This window comes from Sapajus apella, unplaced genomic scaffold, assembly GCF_009761245.1.
Source record: "Sapajus apella isolate SASKATOON/1434 unplaced genomic scaffold, GSC_monkey_1.0 scaffold189, whole genome shotgun sequence".
Lineage (NCBI taxonomy): Eukaryota > Metazoa > Chordata > Mammalia > Primates > Cebidae > Sapajus > Sapajus apella.
Window position 1 is genome coordinate 104,753 of NW_022437129.1, and position 21,207 is coordinate 125,959.

Below are 21,207 nucleotides of genomic sequence, written 5' to 3' on the forward strand. Positions count from 1 at the left end.
TTTTTTTTTTTTTTTTTTTTTTTTTTTTTTTTTTGAGATGGAGTCTTGCTCTGTCGCCAGGCTGGAGTGCAGTGGGGCAATCTCGGGTTTAAGCGATTATTTCGCCTCAGCCTCTTGAATAGCTGGGATTACAGGCACGTACCACCAAACCCAGCTAATTTTTGCATTTTTAGTAGAGATGTGGTTTCACCATGTTGGCCAGGATGGTCTCAATCTCTTGACCTCATGATCCGCCCGCCTTGGCCTCCCAAAGTGCTGGAATTACAGGAGTGAGCCACTGCACCTGGCCTGTGGTTTCTTAAAAATGCCTTCTTGTGGCCAGATGTCATGGCTCACGCCTGTAATCCCAGCATCTTGGGAGGGCAAAACGCGCAAATCGCTTGAAGTCGGCAGTTTGAGACCAGCCTGGCCAACATCGTGAAACCCTGTCTCTACTAAAAATACAAAAATTAGCCAGGCATGGTGGCACAGGTCTGTAATCACAGCTACTCAGGAGGCTGAGGCAGGAGAATCACTTGAACCTGGGAGGGATGGAGGTTACAGTGAGCCGAAATCCTGCCACCGCACTCCAGCCTAGGCAACAAAGCGAGACTCAGTCTCAAAAAAAAAAAAAAAACCAAACAAAAAAAACCCTTCACAATATTCTAGCATGGGGATTAAATACAAACATCTCAAAAATGTCTATTAATTATAGTTAGTGTCAAGTAAATGCAATCTTGTGAATGGGGGTTTTGGGGGTCTTCAGGAAGACTCTTAAGGGTTGTGAATTGTGTCTCATGACAAAAGCAGGGTGACACAGGTATGTGTAAAATACGACTGGCTCAGCTGACAGCGGGTGCACTTGTCCTCATGCGGTCGGCAGCTGGCCAGCAGGAAGGTGGAAATGCTGCTTCCATTGTACTAAAGCGCTGTGATGGGCAGGCCCAGAATCCAGCAGCTTTGGCTGCCTCTGGACAGCCAGGGAGGGCTCTCCCTGAGCTCCAGGTCATGCCGGCTGCTGCCAGGTAACGGTGTGAAAACAGCTGCTGGCCCACTCCTGGTGTGCTGTCCCCTCCTCGGTTGCTTCCTTGCTCTCCAAAATTTTACTCTGATTGCTTCTGCAAAGAGTTTACAGAAAGTGAATTCTCCAGATGTCTGCTAGATAAACTACCTTATCCTTGGAACTGAAAAATTTGGTCTCTATGACTCTGAAAACCACCCCAGGAGTGGAGGGAGGTGGAAGGGGGAAAGATCCAGAGGGCCCTGGTCTGGGATTTGGGAAATGTTGCCTAAGGCTAACTTTGGCTTCACTGTTTTTTGTTTAGTTTTTTTTTTTTTTTTTTTTTTTTTTTTGAGATGGAGTCTTGCTCTGTCGCCCAGGCTAGAGTCTAGAGTGCAGTGGCATGATCTTGGCTCACTGCAACCTCTGCCTCCCAGGTTCAAGTGATTGAACCTCCCAAGTAGCTGGGACTACAGGTGAGCGCCATCACGCCCGGCTAATTTTTTGTATTTTTAGTAGAGATGGGGTTCCAATGTGTTAGCCAAGATGGTCTTGATCTCCTGACCTCGTGATCCGCCTGCCTCGGCCTCTCAAAGTGCTGGGTTGCAGGCATGAGCCACCGTATCCAGCCCCACTTGACATACTTAACAAACAAATAGCACTTTGGCTGTGCCGGGCATTTTTTTTTTTTTTTTTTTTTTTTTTTGAGACTGAGTTTCGCTCTGTGGTCCAGGCAGTAGGCTGGGGTGCAGTACTGTGATCTTGGCCTCCCAGATTCAAGCGATTCTCCTGCCTCAGCCTCCTGAGTAGCTGGGACTAAAGATGGCGCCACCAGGCCCCTTGTATTTTTGTGTTTTTAGTAGAGACGGGATTTCACTGCGTTGGCCAGGCTGGTGTCAAACTTCTGACCTCATCATCCACCCACCTCGGAACTCCAGGCCCCGTATCCACTCACCTCTGCCTCCCCAACTGCTGGGATTACAGGTGTGAGCCACCGCACCTGGCCTAGTCTATCCTTTAAAAAACAAAACAAAAATTGGCTGGGCATGGTGGCTCACGCCTGTAATCTCAGCACTTTGGGAGGCTGAGGTGGGTGGATCACCTGAGTTTATGAGCTTGAGACCAGCCTGGCCAACATGGAGAAACCCCATCTGCACTAAAATACAAAAATTACCTGGGTGTGGGGTATGTCTGAAATTCTAGCTGCTTGGGAGGCTGAGGCAGGAGAGTCGCTTGCACTTGGGAGGCAGAGGTTGCAGTGAGCCAAGATTGTGCTACTACTGCACTCCAGCCCGGGTCACGGAGTGACATTCTGTCTTAAAAAAAAAAAAAAAAGAAAGAAAGGAAATAATAGACTAGAGAATGTTTCAGTGAGGTAAGGAATCATCTCCACCCATTTTTGTGTGTATGTGCAAACTTGCTCAACTTGCTGTCAACTTTTGAAGGCTCCAGATTTTCAGTGTCTAAGGCAACCACCTGGGCCAGATACAAGGACAGGATGACCAAAGGGTGCACAGCAGCAGAAGCAGAAACCAAGGCCCTACATATTGAGAGTGTGAAGAAGGAGGGTTCTCTCAGAATCCTGGAGCTGACTCCATCACGGTTCAGAGATCAGCTTGCAAGGACAGGGAGTGGCAGTGGGGGTGGTGAGGGAGACCCTGAAAACACATACCCTTAAAAACGGAACGCACATTCAAGTAGGGGCCTGAGTTTTCTTTTTTTTTTTTCTTTTTTTTTTGAGACGGAGTTTCGCTCTTGTTACCCAGGCTGGAGTGCAATGGCGCGATCTCAGCTCACCGCAACCTCCGTCTCCTGGGTTCAGGCAATTCTCCTGCCTCAGCCTCCTGAGTAGCTGGGATTACAGGCACGCGCCACCATGCCCAGCTAATTTTTTGTATTTTTTTTTTTAGTAGAGACGGAGTTTCACCATGTTGACCAGGATGGTCTCGATCTCTTGACCTCGTGATCCACCCGCCTCGGCCTCCCAAAGTGCTGGGATTACAGGCTTGAGCCACCGCGCCCGGCGGGGGCCTGAGTTTTCTATGATAGTTTCAAGCATATTGTTTACTAAATGGTTTCATAAGACACTTCCTTGTCACCTGAACGACTTTAACAATCAGGTAGAAAAGAAAGCTCCCTTCGGCCATTTGAGGTAAGCCTGAGGTCAAACTGGCCTGACACCACAAGCCCCCAGGAATGCCTTGAAAGCGTGTGTGATCCTGAGTCAGTATGCAGGGGCAATTCTCTGCGAAGAGGGCCCTGAGCTGCCTGTCATCAGCTTCTCTTAGAGTCAAGGAATCCCCAAAAGGTGCAGAATCCCGCTTGACACAGTCCCTCTAGCCGTCCCTGAGCAAGTAAACCCCGAGAGACGTCCGAAGGCCAGTTTGGCAGCGTGAACTCTGCTTTTGGAGGGCGCGGGAGCAGCAGTTGCTTCTTTGCTCTGGCAGTAATCTGGGGGTCTACCCTGCACAGATACTCCCGTCCCGCCTGCAGTTGGGGTTCAAGACCCGCTTCTCTGAAGTCTGCCTCCCAGCGGCCAGGAGCCCAGGGCGTGGTCGGCTCGAATCTGCTCCCCAGGCCCAGCACGGAGCCCCCAGCCTGTAACCTGCTGTGGCCGCAGCGGGCCGCGCCCACTGTCCCTGCCTCAGGAGCGGCAGAGGACCAACCCAGCTCCCGGCGCGGCGCCCGGGCCGCACTCCTTTCCCCGGCGGAGGGAGCGAGCTGGCGCTGCGGCCTACAAGGCGCGCGGACGTCGCGGAGGGCAGTCAGTCGCGCGGGAGCGGCTGGCGCGCGCGAGGGCGTTGGGCGCCGTCGCGAGGCGGGGAAGCGCGGGGCCGCGGCGGTGCGGGTTACAGGGCGGCGGCCGCCTCCACAGCAGCAGCGCCCCGGGCGGGAAGGGCAGAGGAGGCCAGACGAGCTGGGGATGGAGAGTTCCAGGTCCCTCACCGCCTCACAGGGCGGGTGCGGCTGCAGGCGCGCACAGTGACGGCGCCGGCGCCGCTGGCCCGGCAGCGCAGAGACTGCTTCGCCAGAAGCCCGCGGGCTGGGCCGTGAGGAGCGGCCGGGGCCTGCCGGGCCTCGCTGATCCCCGCTCCGCGCGGCGGCCTTCCCCGTTTCTGCTCCGGCCTCTCGGCATGAGAGTCCGCCCGGGGCCGGGGCTCCGGCTGCCCCAGACCCGCCGCCCGCTGGCGCGCTCCGGGCCCGCGGACCTGCGGTGCTGATACCTGAGCCGCCCGCCCGCCTGCTGTGTTCCTCGGGGGCGCGGCCATGGAGGTGGTGGGCGACTTCGAGTACAGCAAGAGGGACCTCGTGGGACACGGGGCCTTCGCCGTGGTCTTCCGGGGGCGGCACCGCCAGGTGAGCGCCTGCCGGGGCGAGGCCGGGCCCCGGGCGGCCGGCACTGGGCTAGGAGGTCCTGAAACTTGGCGCAGCCGCGGACCCAGCCCCCTCCTCGGCGCCTTGCCGGGGCTGCTGTTGTGCGCGCTGTCAGTCTCGCGGTTTGTTTTGGTCCTGCGAGGGTTGTTGTGAGGCCCAAGCCTCTGGCGGCTCTCCGCCTACGGACCGGCTGCTGCTGACCCTTCGGCATGCCTGGGACCCACCCCTTTGCTGCCTGCAGGAGCCTTTGCCCCTAGGTTACCCTGGACCCAAAATAGACTGCACGGCCCCGTGCGCTCTCAAGGCTCAGCTGTGAATAGATCTTTGGTTTTTTAACCCCCGCCCAGGGCTGATCACCTTTGAGGTTGATAATTACATACCCAGCCAGCGGAAAATGGGCGGATGTCCCTTTAGCCTCAGGCTTTCTCTGCCTGGGAGGTGTCACCTTTCCCAGCACTGGTCCCTTGCACCCCGAAGAGCCCACCACTGTTTTCCCCTTCTGGGTCAGTTAGGCGAGCTCCGGGTGAAAAAGATGGTTGGACGCTTCGTTTTCAATCCACAGGAACATGAAAGCATGTTTAAGCCTTAAAAAAATTTTCTTTAAGCCTTTGCTATTTCGCAAGTACAGTTAAACGAGGTTTTAGAATGTAAAGAATTTGGAAAGGCGTATGGGGAGTGGAAATTGTCTTAAAGGGTGTGGCAGTTCTGATTGTTGCCAAGGGGCGAGTTAAAAGTGGGCTGACTTTGTTGCTTATCGGATAAAGTAATGCTACTTTTCATGTATTTATTTTAAAGACAGCCTCGCTCTGTCGCCCAGGCTGGAGTGCAATGGCGCGACTTCGCTCACTGCAACCTCGGCCTCACAGGCTCAAGATATTCTCCTGCCTCAGCCTGCCGAGTAGCTGGGATTACGGGCGCCGGCCACCACGCCCAGCTAATTTTTTTTTTTGGTATTTTTAGTAGAGACAGGGTTTCACCACGTTGGCCAGGGTGGTCTTCTGACCTCAGGTGATCTGCCCGCCTGGGCCTCTCAAAGAGCTGGGGTTACAGGCTTTAGTCACGGTGCCCGGCCTAACTTTTCATTTATTATGAAAATAATTTAGAACTCAAGAAAAGCACGGTGTCATCTAGCCAAGCTAACAAATAACTTTTCAATTAACCATATCACCTTTAAAGTTGATTTCTACATTTCTCCATAACTTTGAGGTGGTTGTGAACTGCTCTGTTTTCGTTTAATGTTAGTTACTTTTTGGCCTTCATATTTGTTATTTTAGTAGTTGTGTTGTAGGACCTTGGCATATTACACTATAGTTTATTAATCACTTTTCCATTATTGGAAATTCAGGTTCTTTTCCGTTTTTCCCCAATGCTGTACATATTTTTAATGAAAACATCTTCGTGCTTATAAACTTTTTGTTATTTCTGTGGAATGATATCTAGGAGTAACACGGTTTTTCCTTTTCAGAAAACTGATTGGGAGGTAGCTATTAAAAGTATTAATAAAAAGAACTTGTCAAAATCACAAATACTGCTTGGAAAGGAAATTAAAATCTTAAAGGTAAGTTACTTTATGTAGTAGTATTCATATAAGGTTAAAACTTAAATGAATACATGCTGCTGCCATCCTTTGTAATTTTGGGTCCAAGTTTGAGAATTTTCAACAGTTGCTTTCCTTTTTACATGCTCACTTTTTAAAAACATTGAGTACTCAGAAACTTTTTTTTTTTTCTTTTTTAAATAAAGATGGGGTTTCACCATGCTGGTCAGGCTGGTCTTGAACTCCCGACCTCAGGTGGTCTGCCCGCCTTGGCCTCCACAGTGCTTGGATTACAGGCGTGAGCCACCACACCCGGCCCTCAGAAGCTGTTTTTAAGAATCAAAGCTCAGAGGGATTCTGTGAAGACTGAGTGTAGCTTCTCATCATTTCTCCTTTTTCCTAGTTACTGTGTTGTTTGAGAGGAGGGCCAGGCAGACCCATCTTGTACATTGTTTTTACCTCTCCTGTTGTCCCCTTTCATGTTACTAGAGTGGAGGCACTTGGGATCTTTCTTTAAATTGAAGAAAGTTGTATTCCTTAGAAGTGGTCTTTTTAGATCACTCACAACCATTGTTGTCTAGGTGAGATGGTTTGAGAAGATAGTTAAATAAGTTTGGAAAATCCCATTTGCTAAATACTTCTTGGAGAGTCACAAAGCCTATGGCTCATTAAAGAAAGTCTGAAAAATTCTACAATGAAGAAACTAGTTTGGAAGTACTTGATCTGGTGTTTTCCAAACTAATACAAGCGTGGAGCCCTGTTTTTTTTTTTTTTTTTTTTTGAGACTGAGTTTCTCTCTTGTTGTACAGGTTGGAGTGCAATGGCGGGATCTCAGCTCACCACAACCTCCACCTCCTGTGTTTAAGCAATTCTCCTGCCTCAGCCTCCTGAGTAGCTGGGATTACAGGCATGTGCCACCACATCCAGCTAATTTTGTATTTTTAGTAGAGATGGGGTTTCTGCATGTTGATCAGGCTGGTCTCCAACTCGTGACCTCAGGTGATCCGCCTGCCTCAGCCTCCCAAAGTGCTGGGATTATAGGTGTGAACCACCTCGCCTGGCCAGAGCCCTCATTTAACACTCAGCTTCCTCAAAACTACTTCCTGTGGAGAGCTCTTTGCTAAGAATTATAGCTCTTTGAGCTAACAATTATATTTTCTTTCAGTGAGATAATGTGCTTTCTGTTTGATGAGGTATGTTTCTTATTCTTTAAGAGATTGAGCCGGGCGCGGTGGCTCACGCCTGTAATCCCAGCACTTTGGGAGGCCGAGGCGGGTGGATCACGAGGTCAAGAGATCAAGACCATCCTGGTCAACATGGTGAAACCCCGTCTCTACTAAAAATACAAAAAATGAGCTGGGCATGGTGGCGCGTGCCTGTAGTCCCGGCTACTCAGGAGGCTGAGGCAGGAGAATTGCCTGAACCCAGGAGGCGGAGGTTGCGGTGAGCCAAGATCGCGCCATTGCACTCCAGCCTGGGTAACAAGAGCAAAACTCCGTCTCAAAAAAAAAAAAAAAAAAAGAGATTGAATTTTCTGGTCTATTAATAGAAGTATAATACTAGTAGTGTAGAAGTGTATAATTTTATTTACATGTTAAAATATAGTAAAATTATTACAATACTTACATATTTTTTCTCAATTTTCTTAATAGGAGCTTCAGCATGAAAATATTGTAGCACTCTATGATGTTCAGGTACCTTATTTAGAACATTTTTTAAACTTAAAGTTGATTTCTTTATATTTCATACACATTTAAATGACTCTTAATAGAAATAAAAATGACCTTAATTCTTGTTGAAAAGATATATAGCTTGAGTTATATGTTTCCGAATTAAGAAACTGTTTAAAATAGCACAGAGTAACAGGTTGAAGGAATATGCTGCATGAGTAAGTTTACTGACAATTGATAATATAGGGGTAGTATTATTTTCGGTAAAGTAGAGGAATATTGATACCAGATACAGCATTCTCTGATAAATGTTGTAAGGACTATTAAAAATACAGCTTTTAAAAAAAATTTTAGATGGAGTTTCACTCTGTTGCTTGGGCTGCAGTGCAGTGGCTTGATCTCGGCCCACTGCAACCTCCACCTCCCTGGTTCAAGTGATTCTCCTGCCTCAGCCTCCGGAGTAGCTGGGACTGTAGGCGTGTACCACCATGCCCAGCTAATTTTTAAATTTTTTTTTTGTATTTTTATTAGAGATGGAGTTTCACCATGTTGGCCAAGCTTGTCTCAAACTTCTGACCCCAAGTGATCCTCCCACCTTGGCCTCCCAAAGTGCTGGAATTACAGGCGTGGGCCACTGCTCCCTGCGTAAATGGAGGCTTTTTTTTTTTTTTTAACAAAAACTTTTTTTATTTTGTAGAGACAGGGTCTCTATGTTGTCCAGGCTGGTCTTGAACTGTTGGGCTCAAGGGATTCTTCTCCCTCAGCCTCTCAAGGTGCTGGGATTACAGATGTGAGCCACCACATGCAGCCTAAATAGAGCTTTTTCCTTTTCTTTCTTTTTTTTTTTTTTTTTTTTTGAGACGGAGTTTTGCTCTCGTTTTCCAGGCAGTGCAGTGGCGCGATCTCGACTCACTGCAACCTCCGCCTCCTGGGTTCAAGTGATTTTCCTGCCTCAGCCTCCCAAGTACCTGGGATTACAGGCATTTGTCACCATGTCCGGCTAATTTTTTGTGTTTTTAGTAGAGATGAACTCCTGACCTCAGGTGATCTGCCCACCTCAGCCTCCCAAAGTATTGAGATTACAGGCATGAGCCATCATGCCCGGCAAACTTTTTCTTATTATGAAAGCAATATTTGTAAATTGAAATATTAGAAAATAAAATAAATAAAAACAAGGGCACTATGCATATTCATCACTCAGTTATATCTTTGATTATAGGTTATGGATATATTTGTGCATGCTATGGCATACAGTAGAGTTGCATTTTATTTGGAATGGGAAATACGTTCTAAAGTCATCCTCTAAGGCAAAATTTCCATATAGTCTAAATTACGCTTGGAAATCCTTTTCAGAACTCAGCAATGGAGAAAATTGCTATTTTCTGGGTGTAGTACCAGATGCAGTAGTTGTCTTATATTTAAGGCCATATTATGTTAAAAAATCCTTTAAATGCTAGAATCAGGCTGGTGTGGTGGCCTGAGCCTGTAATTCTTGCTACTTAGGAGGCTGAGGCAGGACGATCACTCGAGCACAGGAGTTCAAGGCTGCAGTGAGCTGTGATCATGCCACTGTAGTCCTGCTGGGCAGCAGAGCAAGATCGTCTCTTAAAAAAACAAAAACAAAAACTAGAATCACACGTAGCTAGTGTGATACTCACCATGTGAGAGCCTGGGGTCCTGAGACTCTCAGAGGGGACAACAAATTCAGGTTTCCTCTCCACTGTCACTCCAGGGCAGGTCAGCATACATGATTTACGTAATTTATTTCTTTTGTTTTGCTTTGAATAGTTGAATTCGGGTAAGCTAAATGGATATGTTATGTGATTCTATTACATGTATATTTCTAGTTAAAACCTCTTCTGTATTCACTTGCATTACTCAAATTAATTCATTTGGCAGTTGTGTTTTTTTCGTTGTTTTGCTTTTATTTTTTTGAGACAATCTCACTCTTGCCCAGGCTAGAGTGGAGTGGCATGATGGCCCATTGCAACCTAGGCCTCCTGGGTTCAAGCGATTTTTGTGCCTCAGTCTCCCAAGTAGTTAGGATTCAGGCACCCACCACCGTGTGATCTGCCCGCCTTGGCCTCCAAAGTGCTGGGATTACAGGTGTGAGCCACCACTCTCAGCCTATTTTGTAAGTTTTTGAGTGACTGTTATGTGCCAGGCATTGTTCTGAGTGCTAGGAATCAATCAGTGAATAAAACAAAGTCTTTGCTTTGAATATGTTGAGATTTTAGTGGGATGAGACAAATGGACTGTTGTATATTTTCAAAAAAATATTGTCATTTTGCGGCCGGGTGCGGTGGCTCACACCTGTAATCCCAGCACTTTGGGACGCTGAGGTGGGTGGATCACCTGAGGTTGGAAGTTCCAGACCAGCCTGACCAACATGGAGAAACCCCATCTCTACTAAGAATACAAAATTAGCCAGGCATGGTGGCGCATACCTGTAATCCCAGCTACTTGGAGGCTGAGGCAGGGGAATCACTTGAACCTGGGAGGCGGAGGTTCCAGTGAGCTGGGATCGTGCCACTGTGCTCCAGCCTGGGTGACAGAGTGAGACTCCATCTGGGTGGGGGGAAAAAGGATGTTTAAGTTTTTCCTAAACAGAAAAATGCTGTAAGAATTATGTATGCCTTCTGAACATATTTTTGATTATTAAACTTCAATTTCTATAATTGGAAAGACCAAGTCAAATAGCATGCACAGTATTAAAGTTTTTGATTGTGGAGTATGATTGCCTTCCAAAAAAATTGCAATTTAAATTTCCATCCATGAAATATGTGAATGCAGTGGATATATTTTATTATCTTTTCATATAGCTGTAATTCATTCCTTCATTTGAGAAATTCAAAGCAGTATAAAAAGGGTAGAAACCTTTTATGTCAAAACTAAACTCATCTCTCAGTCCCTAGTTGAAATGTTGATTCTCCTCACTGCTCTTTGTGTAGTTGGTCTTAGTCTCTGTAGATAGAGGGCACCAAGTGGTACAACTCAGTGCCTAGTACAAAAACTGTTAAATAATGTTAACTCTTTAGCTTTCCAGTCTTGGAGAGATACAGAAAACCATGACAATTGCAGAGTACGTTTTGTTTTGAAATTATGCTTAGATTTTTTTCTATCAGAATGAAAAATATTTTTTAGTACCAGCTTTGATTATAGAATGGGGTATCATTAGAGAGAACATACTAAAAAATGTGAATTGTTAAACAGTCAGGAATTTCAAGGTGACTGCATTGAAATGTTGTATTCATACACTGAATACTACTGGAATTTTTTTTTTTTTTTTTTTGAAACAAAGTCTCACTCTTGCTGCCCAGGCTGGAGTGCAGTGGCAAGATCTCGGCTCAAAGCAACCTCCACTTCCTGGGTTCAAGCAGTTCTCCTGCCTCAGCCTCCCGAGTAGCTGGGATTACCTGCCACCATGCCCGGCTCGTTTTTTGTATTTTTAGTAGAGATGGGTTTTTACCTTGTTGCCAGGCTGGTCTCAAACTCCTGATCTCAGGCAGTCCACCTGCCTCGGCCTCCCAAAGTGCTGGGATTACAGGCGTGGGCCATTGTGCCCAGCCTAGATTTGTTTTCTTGATTTAATTGTTCATCAAGGGGTACAGTATGTTTAGGAACTAGTATAGTAACTTTACCAACTTGAAGCAAATGTCATTTTTATTGATCATTAGTTTTGGTTATCTGTCTGAGGTTTATAAATTGAGAACTTTTTTTTTTTTTGAGATGGAGTTTTGCTCTTGTTGCGGAGGCTAGAGTGCAATGGTGCGATCTTGGCTCACCAAAACCTCTGCCTCCTGGGTTCAAGTGATTCTCTTGCCTGAGCCTCCTCAGTAACTGGAATTACAGGCATGCACTACCATGCCTGGATAATTTTGTATTTTTAGTAGAGATGGGGTTTCTCCATGTTGGTCAGGCTGGTCTTGAACTCCTGACCTCAGGTGATCGCCTGCCTCGGTCTCCCAAAGTGATGGGGTTACAGGCGTGAGCCACCATGCCCGGCCAAATTGAAAACTTTTGACATTGTAAAAATCAGCTTGCAGGGCCGGGCGTGGTGGCTCACGCCTGTAATCCCAGCACTTTGGGAGGCCGAGGCGAGTGGATCACGAGGTCAACAGATCGAGACCATCCTGGTCAACATGGTGAAACCCCGTCTCTACTAAAATTACAAAAAATTAGCTGGGCATGGTGACACGTGCCTGTAATCCCAGCTACTCAGGAGGCTGAGGCAGGAGAATTGCCTGAACCCAGGAGACGGAGGTTGTGGTGAGCCGAGATCGCGCCATTGCACTCCAGCCTGGGTAACAAGAGCAAAAACTCCGTCTCAAAAAAAAAAAAAAAAATCAGCTTGCAGTTTTAAATGACACTTAAAATGAAATGCATTTTTCCTTTAATTCTACAAGTAATGTATGCCCACAGTTAAAATAATCAAATACTATGAAAATGGTAAATTAGAAAAGAAATGGCAATTCCCAGAGATAACCGCTGTTTAGTATATTTGTTTTAGAATGTTCTAATTACATATATCAATCTATAACCATTTATACTTAGGTTTTTTTTTTTTTTTTTTTTTTGAGACAGAGTCTTACTCTGTCACCCAGGCTGAAGTGCAGTGGCCGGATCTTGGCTCAGTGCAACGTCCGCCTCCCAGGTTCAAGCTATTCTCCTGCCTCAGCCTCCTGAGTAGCTGGGATTACCACGCCCGGCTAATGTTTGTATTTTTAGTAGAGATGGGGTTTCACCATGTTGGTCAGGCTCTTCTCAGACACCTGACCTTGTGATCCACCCTCCCAGAGTGCTGGGATTACAGATGTGAGCCACTGTACTTGGCCATTTTTACTTAGCTTTTAAAGCTTTTCATTGTGAAAGGATTAGTAGTATTTGTAGAGAAATACAACTTGTTTCATTAAGCTTAATGTATCTTAGATACTTTTTTGTAATCAGTATAATATTGTAGGGCTAAGTGATAATTTACTTAAAACCCAATTATGAGCGAGGTGTGGTGGCTCACACCATGATCTCAGTGCTTTGAGAAGTTCAAGCAGTCGGATTGCTTGAGGCCAGAAGTTTGAGACCAGCCTATGCAATATAGTGAGACCCTATCTCTACAAAAAATAAAGTTAGCCGGATGTGGTGGCGCATGCCTGTAATCCCAGCTTCTTGAGAAGCTAAAGCCGAAGGATCACTTGAGCCCAGGAAATTGAAGTTACAGTGAGCTGTGATTGTGCCACTGGCCACTGTACTCCAGCTTGGGTGACAGGGCGAGTCCTGTCTCTTAAACCACCCAATTGGCTGGGCGTAGTGGCCCACGCCTGTAATCCAAGCGCTTTGGAGGCCAAGGCGGGCAGATCACCTGAGGTCGGGAGTTCAAGACCAGCCTGACCAACGTGGTGAAACCCTATCTTAAAAAAAAAAAAAAAGAGAAAAAAAAAAACACCCAATTATGGTTATTTGGAGTGTTTTCTATTTTTTCCATATTAGAAGCAGTACTGCAGAGAATGCTCTGTACATATATCTTTATGTGTTTTTATAGCATTCCTAAGGAATAAATTCCTTGAAGTGGAATTGCGTTGTCAAAGATACTAGCTGTCTTTTAAAAAGATGATACCAGTTCTTTCTGTTGCCCAGGCTGGAGTGCAGTGACACAGTCTGGGCTCACTGCAACCTCCACTTCCCAGGTTCAAACAGTCCTCTTGCCTCAGCCTCCTGAGTAGCTGGGATTACAGGTGCCCACCACCACTTCTGGCTAATTTTGTTTCTGTCTTTTTAATAGAGATGGGGCTTCACCTTTTTGCGCAGGCTAGTCTTGAACTTCTGACCTCAAGCAGTCCACCTGCCTCAGTCTCCCAAAGTGCTGGGATTACAGACATGAGCCACTGTACCCAGCCTATATCAGTTATTTTTAACCAGTAGTGACCTTTTTTAAAAAAAGTTTTACAATCTCACACTAGGAAAATATCTTAAAAAAATTTTTTTTAAATTTATTTACTAATTTTTGTAGAGACAATAGTCACTATGTTGCCCAGGTTTGGTCTCAAACACCTGGACTTAAGTGATCCTTCTGTTTCAGCTTCCTAAAGTGCTGGGATTACAGGTGTGAACTACTATGCCCAGCCTAATTTTTTTTTATTTCTTTTTTTAAAAAATTATTTATTTTTGAGACAGTCTCATTCAGTTGCCCAGGCTGGAGTGCAGTGGCATGATCTCAGCTCACTGCAACCTTTGCCTCCTGGGCTCAAGCAATTCTTCTACCTCAGCCTCCTGAGTAACTGGTGTTATAGATACCCACCACCACGCCTGGCTAATTTTTTTTTTTTTTTAAAGACAGGGTTTCACCGTGTTGGCCAGGCTGGTCTTGAACTCCTGACCTCAGGTGATCCGCCTGCCTCGGCCTCCCAAAGTGCTGAGATTACAGATGTGAGCCACCGCGCCCGGTCAATTTTTGTATTTTTAGTAGAGGTAGAGTTTCACCATGTTGGGCAGGCTGGCCTCTGACTCCTGACCTCAAGCGATCCACGTGCCTTGGCCTTCCAAAGTTCTGGGATTACAGGCGTGAGCTACCACGCCTGGCTGATTTCTTTTCCCCTTAAATAATTAGGGTATTGATCAGCTTTTTGCTGTATTTGCCTTTTTACATCTCTTCTGTGACATTCCCATTGCTGTTCCTTGATGCATCGGTTGTGTTCATTTTTTTTTTTTACTGAGCTAGGTAATGAGATGTATAGGAGTGTCGTGGTGAACAAAGTAGAGATGGTCCTTGACATTATGGAATGTACAGTAAATTAGGGAGGGTGACATTAAGCAAATAGTTACCGTTTCTTTTTTTCTTTTTTGTGAGAGAGTCTGACTCTGTTGCCCAGGCTGGAGTACAATGGCATGATCATGCTTCACTGCAGCCTCCATCTCCTGGGCTTAAGCCATCCTCCCACCTCAGCCTCCAAAGTATCTGGGACTACAGGCAGGCACCACCATGCCTGGCTAATTTTTCTATTTTCTGTAGAGACAGGGTTTCACCATGTTGCCCAGGCTGGTCTCAAACTTCTGAATTTTATCTGCCCACCTGGGCTTCCCAAAGTGCTGGGATTATAGGTGTGCGCCACCACACCTGGGCCAGTAGTTACTATTTGTGTGTGCCAAGTGCTGTAAGGGAGAACTGTTGAAGAGGTTTGGAGGAAACAATATGGGGGCTAAGGAAGTGGGACAAGGGAAGGCTTCCTGGGGAAATGATGTCTATAGAGATGTGAGGGATGAATGGGAGAAGGTTTAGGTGGGGGTTAGTGGGAGAAGATAAAGTAAGTTTCCCTAGGAGATGAAGCCTTCTTTAAAGACCGCCGACAGGAGAGATCATGGAGTTTGAGGAACTGGAAGAAGGCTAGTGTGTCCGGAGTACAATAATGAGAGAAGAGAAGCGTTAGATGATATTGGAGAGGTTAACAAGAGCCAGATATGATCTTTATCCTAAGGACAGTGCAAAGCTATTGAAGAGTTTTAAAGCAGGAGAGTGATACTATTTTTGTTTTTCAAAAGATAAATCTCCTAGAGCACTCTGAGCATAAGTACTTTGACTTAGGAATACTTACCTGCATGATTGTCAGTGGTCTGGTTAAATATCTACCTCTTGGTAATTTTTAGTATAGCAAGAAAAAGATGATTCATTTAATAGATGGTGCTCATAAAACTGAGACATCTTACAAAAAATAGAATTGGAACTGCATTATCATTATTTTCCAAAATAATTTCCAAGTGAATTAAAGGGTTAAATATATAAAGTACTGTAAACAATAACAGTCTCAGAATAATATTTAGATGATTATATAATCCAAGGATAGAAATACTTCTTTTTTTTTTTTTTTTTTTTTGAGATGGAGTTTTGCTCTTGTTGCTGGAGCGCAGTGGTGCAATCTTGGCTCACCACAACCCCCACCTCTGAGGTTCAAGCCATTCTCCCTGCCTCAGCCTCCTGAGTAGCTGATTACAAGTGTGTGCCACCACGCCCAGCTAATTTTATATTTTTAGTAGAGATGGGGTTTCTCCATGTTGGTCAGGCCCCTGAACTCTGGTGATCCACCCACCTTGGCCTCCCAGAGTGCTGGGATTGCAGGTGTGAGCCACCGCATCTGGCCTTTTTTTTTTTTTTTGAGATGGAGTTTTGCTCTTGTTGCCCAGGCTGGAGTGCAGTGGCATGATCTTGGCTTACTGCACCCTCCGCCTCCTGGGTTCAAGCGATTCTCCTCCCTCAGCCTCCTGAGTAGCTGGGATTATAGACATGCACCATCACTCCTGGCTAATTTTGTACTTTTAGTAGAGATGGGGTTTCTCCATGTTGACCAGGCTGGTCTTGAACTCCTGACCTCAGGTGATCTGCCCGCCTTGGCCTCCCAAACTGCTGGGATTACAGGCATGAGCCACCATGCCCAGCCAGAAAGACATTTTAAATCAAGATAAGGAACTCAGAAGCTGTAGTAGGGACATATAAAAAATTTTTAAACTCATTTTATAGTAAATAATGCAATGAACAAATTAACATATATAAAAAGAAACAAATGATCCTTGTTATAACGTGAATCTCAAACATTGTTTTGAGAAAAAGAAGCCTGGCATATACTGCTACAGTATTATTCTGTTTTTGTGAATTTTGGGAGGAATCAGAAGTAAGCTAGGGTGATAGAAATCAGGACAGAGGTTGCCCCTAGGTCTCAGGGACCGATGGCAAAGCGGCATAAGAGAACTTTTTGGGGTGATGGAATTGTTATATATTTTGATTGGCACGGTAGATACATAGGTGTAAACATTTGTCAGAACACATTGAACTGTACATTTATTTTTATTTTTAAATACTTATTTAGAATTGGGGTCTTACTGTTACTCAGGCTGGAGTGCATTTCTTCTGTGGCACCATCATATCTCATTGCAGCCCCTAACTCCTGGGCTCAAGCTGTCTTTCTGCCTTTGCCTCCTGAGTAGCTGTGATTACAGGCCTGAACCACCATGCTCAGTGTATACTATTATTAAAAAGAAAGAGTTATATATATATATATCTGGGTAAGAGAGAATGATGGCATCAGTGGTGACAGAGGCCTGGACAGATTGGTGAGATGCTTAGGAGATAGAATTGATAAGACTGCCGGGTGCGGTGGCTCAGGCCTGTAATCCTAGCACTTTGGGAGGCTGAGGTGGGTGGATCACCTGAGGTCAAGAGTTCAAGACCAGCCTGGCCATCATGGTGAAATCCCATCTTAAAAAAAAGAAAAAAAGGACTTGGGCACTTGGACTGTAGGAGGTAAACGAGGGAATCAGAGTTGCTAGCTCTTTGTCATGTTTTGAGATATTTTCCCCATTTTGTCTGGTATTTTGGGGGTGTGTCTTACTTTAGCCTCTTTTTTTTTTTTTTTTCCCCCCCGGGGAGGGTTTTGCTTTTTTTACCCAGACTGGGGGGCAATAGCACAATCTTGGGTCACTGTAACCTCCACCTCCCGGGTTCAAGCGATTCTCCTGCCTCAGCCTTCCGAGTAGCGGGGATTACAGGAATGTGCCAACACACCCAACTAATTTTGTATTTTTAGATACACCATACCCAGCTAATTTTGTATTTTTAGAAAGGAGATTCCTTCATGTTGGTCAGGCTGGTCTTGAACTCCCAACCTCAGGTGATCTGCCTACCTCGGCCTCCTAAAGTGTTGGGATTGCAGGCGTGAGTCACTGTGCCTGGCTGCCTCTTTTTAATATATTATCCAATCTGTTCTTTAATGACCCCTATTTTTATCTAGTAAATAGGGTTTCAATTTTTCATATTTATATTTTTGATCTCTGGAATTCAGTTATATACAAAGGATAATATAGGGACTTATTTTCCAGAAAGCCCAACCAATTATCCCAGATACCTACCTGTTTTTGAGGATAACTACAGAAGAAGGTATCTTTTGTAAGACTGTTAAAAAGAGTTAGGACTTAGGGAATTTGAATTATAGCAAATCAGGGTCAGATTAGGTAAGTATCAATTTATAAATTTGTATATAAATCAGTGTCATATATTCTGAATATTTTTGCAACCTTTGATGTAATTAGTATTACTGAGATACATGTTGAGGGAAACTTTTTCCATAAACCTATGTTGGGTTTGTGTTAGGTCAGGAAGCTAGAACTGGCTTTTATATATTATATTTTGCATCTTTAAGTTTTGTAGAACTTAAAGATCTGCTATGGTGTCAGTGTTCATGTCCCTCCAAAATTCCTGTGTTGAAATCCTATCCCTCAAGGTGATGTTATGAGGAGGTGGTAATATCTAATTGATAATAGCTATGATGCTATTATCGATTAGATAATGAGGGTAGAGCCTTCATGAATGAGATATTAGTGCCTTTATAAGAGACCCCAGAGGGAGTTCCTTTGCTCCTTCCACTATTTGTGCTTATTGTGAGAAGACAGCTGTCTGAAACAGAAGTGGGCCTTTACCAGATGCCAAATTTGCCTGTGCCTTGATGGACTTGCCAGCCTCCAGAATTGTGAGAAATACATTTCCCTTTTCAACCACCCAGCCTATGCTGGTTTGTTATGAAAATTTAGCAGCCGAAATAGACTAAGAAGTGATCTGAGAGGAAGAGCCATGAATGTGAATAGGAAACGGGCTTAGAGTACTGTTTTTATTAGCAAACTCAACTTAGGATCTTGAGCAAACTACTTTTTCCATGTTAACACCACACTCTCACCAAAGTGTTGATGATAATTCCAATCCTAGTCAGTCATGCTGTGAGGCAGTCTAATTCCAGGTAACCCCAAGGGAAATAAACCCAAGGATTGTAGGAATGTTTTCCTCCTCTTTTTCAGTGAGATAAACCATAGAAGTTTCCAGAGGGGTAGAGAATGAATTAAGAAATATAGCAGAGGGATGTGAGGATTTGGGTTTTAGAAACCAGGAATTAGGCCAGGTGCAGTGGCTAATGCCTCCCAGGTGCACTTTGGGAGGCCAAGGTAGGCAAATTGCTTGAGTCCAGGAGTTCAAGACCAGCCTTGGGCAACATGGCAAAACCCTGTCTCTAGAAAAAATATTAAAATTTAATATTATTAATATTAAATTTAATATTAAAAATATTAAAATTTAATATTTTTAATATTAAATTTAATATTAAAATATTAAAATAAAAAATAATAAAAATTAGCTGGGCTTGGTGGTGTGCGCCTGTGGTCCTAGCTACTTGGGGGGCTGAGGCAGGAGACTTGTTTGAACCCTGGAGGCGGAGGTTGCAGTGAGCCAACATGACATCACTGCATTTCAGCCTGGGTGACAGAGTGGGACCCTGTCTCAAGAAGAAAAAAAATAAAACAAAAAATTTTTAAAAGTATCACTTTAAAATAAAAGAAAAACCGCAAATTTTTCTTTCGAATTGTTTGGCTTATCATTTACTTCTTTTCTATTGCTTTGTATCATGCTGCTTTTTTCTCTACTTCTGCTTCTAGGCATCTGAATTTTACTGGAGAGAACCACCTACTCATGCTATTTGACTTTTAAAAAGAATTTATTGTTTTTTTAAATTACAAAAGCAAACGACCATCAATATAAAAACATTTCAAATAGTCTAGCAGTATATGAAGTAAAAAAGAGATGCCCTCTTTTTATGCCTCTGTATTTCCTTTTTCCAGAAGAAAATACTGTTATGTATCCTTCAAGACTTTTTAATTTTTATTATTTATTTATTTGTTTTGTGACAGAGTCTCATTCTTTTGCCCAGGCTGGAGTGCAGTGGCGCAGTCTTAGCTCACTGCAACTTCTACCTCCCACCTCAAGCGATTCTCATGCCTCAGCCTCAGCAGTAGCTGGAATTACAGGCACACACCACCATGCCCAGCTAATTTTTTTGTGTTTTTAGTAGAGATGGGCTTTCACTGTGTTATCCAGACTGGTCTTGAACTTCTGACCTCAGGTGATCTGCCCACCTCAGCCTCCCAAAGTGTTGGGATTACAGGAGTGAGCCACTGTACCGAGCCCAAAAGTTGCGTTTTGAATCACATTTGCACACTGGCTCAAGTTAAGCCGTAGGGAAGCCCAATCTAAAATTTAGTTATCATTATAAAAATTGCCATTGAAGAGCCAGCTAATCAATCTTTGACTTACTTAGCAGAGACTTTTTAAGAGCCCTCAATTCATTTCCTTAACATTTTAGAACATGCGTTGGTAATGTGATAAGACATTTCCCTTTGCCAACAATTCCTGATAATGCAGTTGCCCCAAATAAACATAAAAAGCAGAAAAACAGAAAACCAGGCATCCTGAGTCATGTATTCCAGAAATCAGATTGTGCATTTAGTGTTGCTAGGGAGGATTATGACGTTTTGCTGCTCCAAATCATAAACTTTTCAAAGTGGAAGTGTTTCCCCAAGGAGCAAAGAATCCTTCCTTTTTCCCCATTGTAAATTTACCATGCTTGTTGTCTTAGATCTGTTGTTTTAGGTCAATCATAAACAAAAGATGAATTTTTCTCTAGTTATTTCTGTAAACAAAATTTTACTTCTTGATGACTACATTAGTGTTACTAAAACTTGATCTGGCTTTCTAGAGGAGATACTTACCTCATTGCGTTGGGAATTTTTATTTCACTTTCTAATAGATTTTGTGATTTCATTTTACCAGTTTTAATAATGAACAAGTATGGTATTTTTAACTATCATTATCTTTAAATTTTATGTTTAATTTTTATCTAAATTATATTTAATATGTTTACTTTTCAGGAATTACCCAACTCTGTCTTTTTGGTGATGGAGGTAGGTAGTATGCAAATTTCTGTTGAATTTATTTCAAATATCTTTTGTTTTTTTTAGATTCTAGCATAAATCTGCATATTTCAAATCCCTTTTGATTAATATGTACTTTAGAATTGGCAGTAGATAAATTATTTTAATTTTTGTATGAATAAAGTTGATTCATTGATCTCAATTCTACTCAAGGAATATAAAATTAAAAAATTTTTGAATATGTAATATTTTTAGACTAGATTTACGTACATTATATACAAATGATTTTTGAATCACAATTGACAATGGATTGAATTAATCTTGAATCACTATCCTTATTTTCATTACTTTCTCTTTTCTATGTCAGTATTGCAATGGTGGAGACCTGGCAGATTATTTGCAAGGTAACTTTGTCTATGTGTCAGTTTTCAACAAAGATAGTGCTGCAATATGTTTAATCCTGAGAGGTGCTTCTGAATTACACTACCCATTTTCTGCTCTTGTATAGAAACATTCAATAAATATTTGTGTTTGACTTGTGGTGACTTTGTAGCCCAGTTGGTGTTGGTTGTAGTTTTGTTCCTAAGCTTTACTTTTATATCAGTGTTTACCTTTTTGTTACCTCTGACAGTGTTTGAGATATGGTCCTATCCTCAGGTGAGAAGAAACCAGTTAGAATTCCTCTCCTTCAAAAGGCTTCACTGAGTTTTAGTCCTTTTCATTTCTTTCAAAATAAAAAATTTTAGTGAAAAATATATCCAAGAATATATTTTTGTGAACATTTCTTGTAATTAAAAAAAAAAGGTAACAAAAACATTATAAGGCATTACAGTATTCTGTGGTACAGAAGTACAGATTTTAGTGTTAGATGGTGCTTGAAATTCTTTTTTTTTTTTTTTTTTTTTGAGACGGAGTCT

The 21,207-nt window shown here is 43.6% G+C and overlaps 1 protein-coding gene across 5 annotated transcripts in view; it reads left to right on the plus strand.

Moving 5' to 3' along the window:
* The first annotated feature begins 3,746 nt into the window (after window positions 1-3,746).
* ULK2 (unc-51 like autophagy activating kinase 2) overlaps window positions 3,747-21,207 on the plus strand; it is a 109,594-nt gene continuing 92,133 nt past the window's right edge. For 3 of the 5 annotated variants that reach the window (XM_032269195.1, XM_032269194.1, XM_032269193.1), the window contains exons 1-5: window positions 3,762-4,336; window positions 5,820-5,912; window positions 7,544-7,585; window positions 20,288-20,320; window positions 20,658-20,694. In XM_032269195.1, coding sequence (XP_032125086.1) covers window positions 4,247-4,336; window positions 5,820-5,912; window positions 7,544-7,585; window positions 20,288-20,320; window positions 20,658-20,694 — 295 coding nt within the window. In that variant the 5' untranslated portion in view covers window positions 3,762-4,246. Of the gene's footprint in view, window positions 4,337-5,819; window positions 5,913-7,543; window positions 7,586-20,287; window positions 20,321-20,657; window positions 20,695-21,207 lie in introns of all 5 variants that reach the window. The other 2 variants (XM_032269191.1, XM_032269192.1) reach the window with 2 other exon arrangements.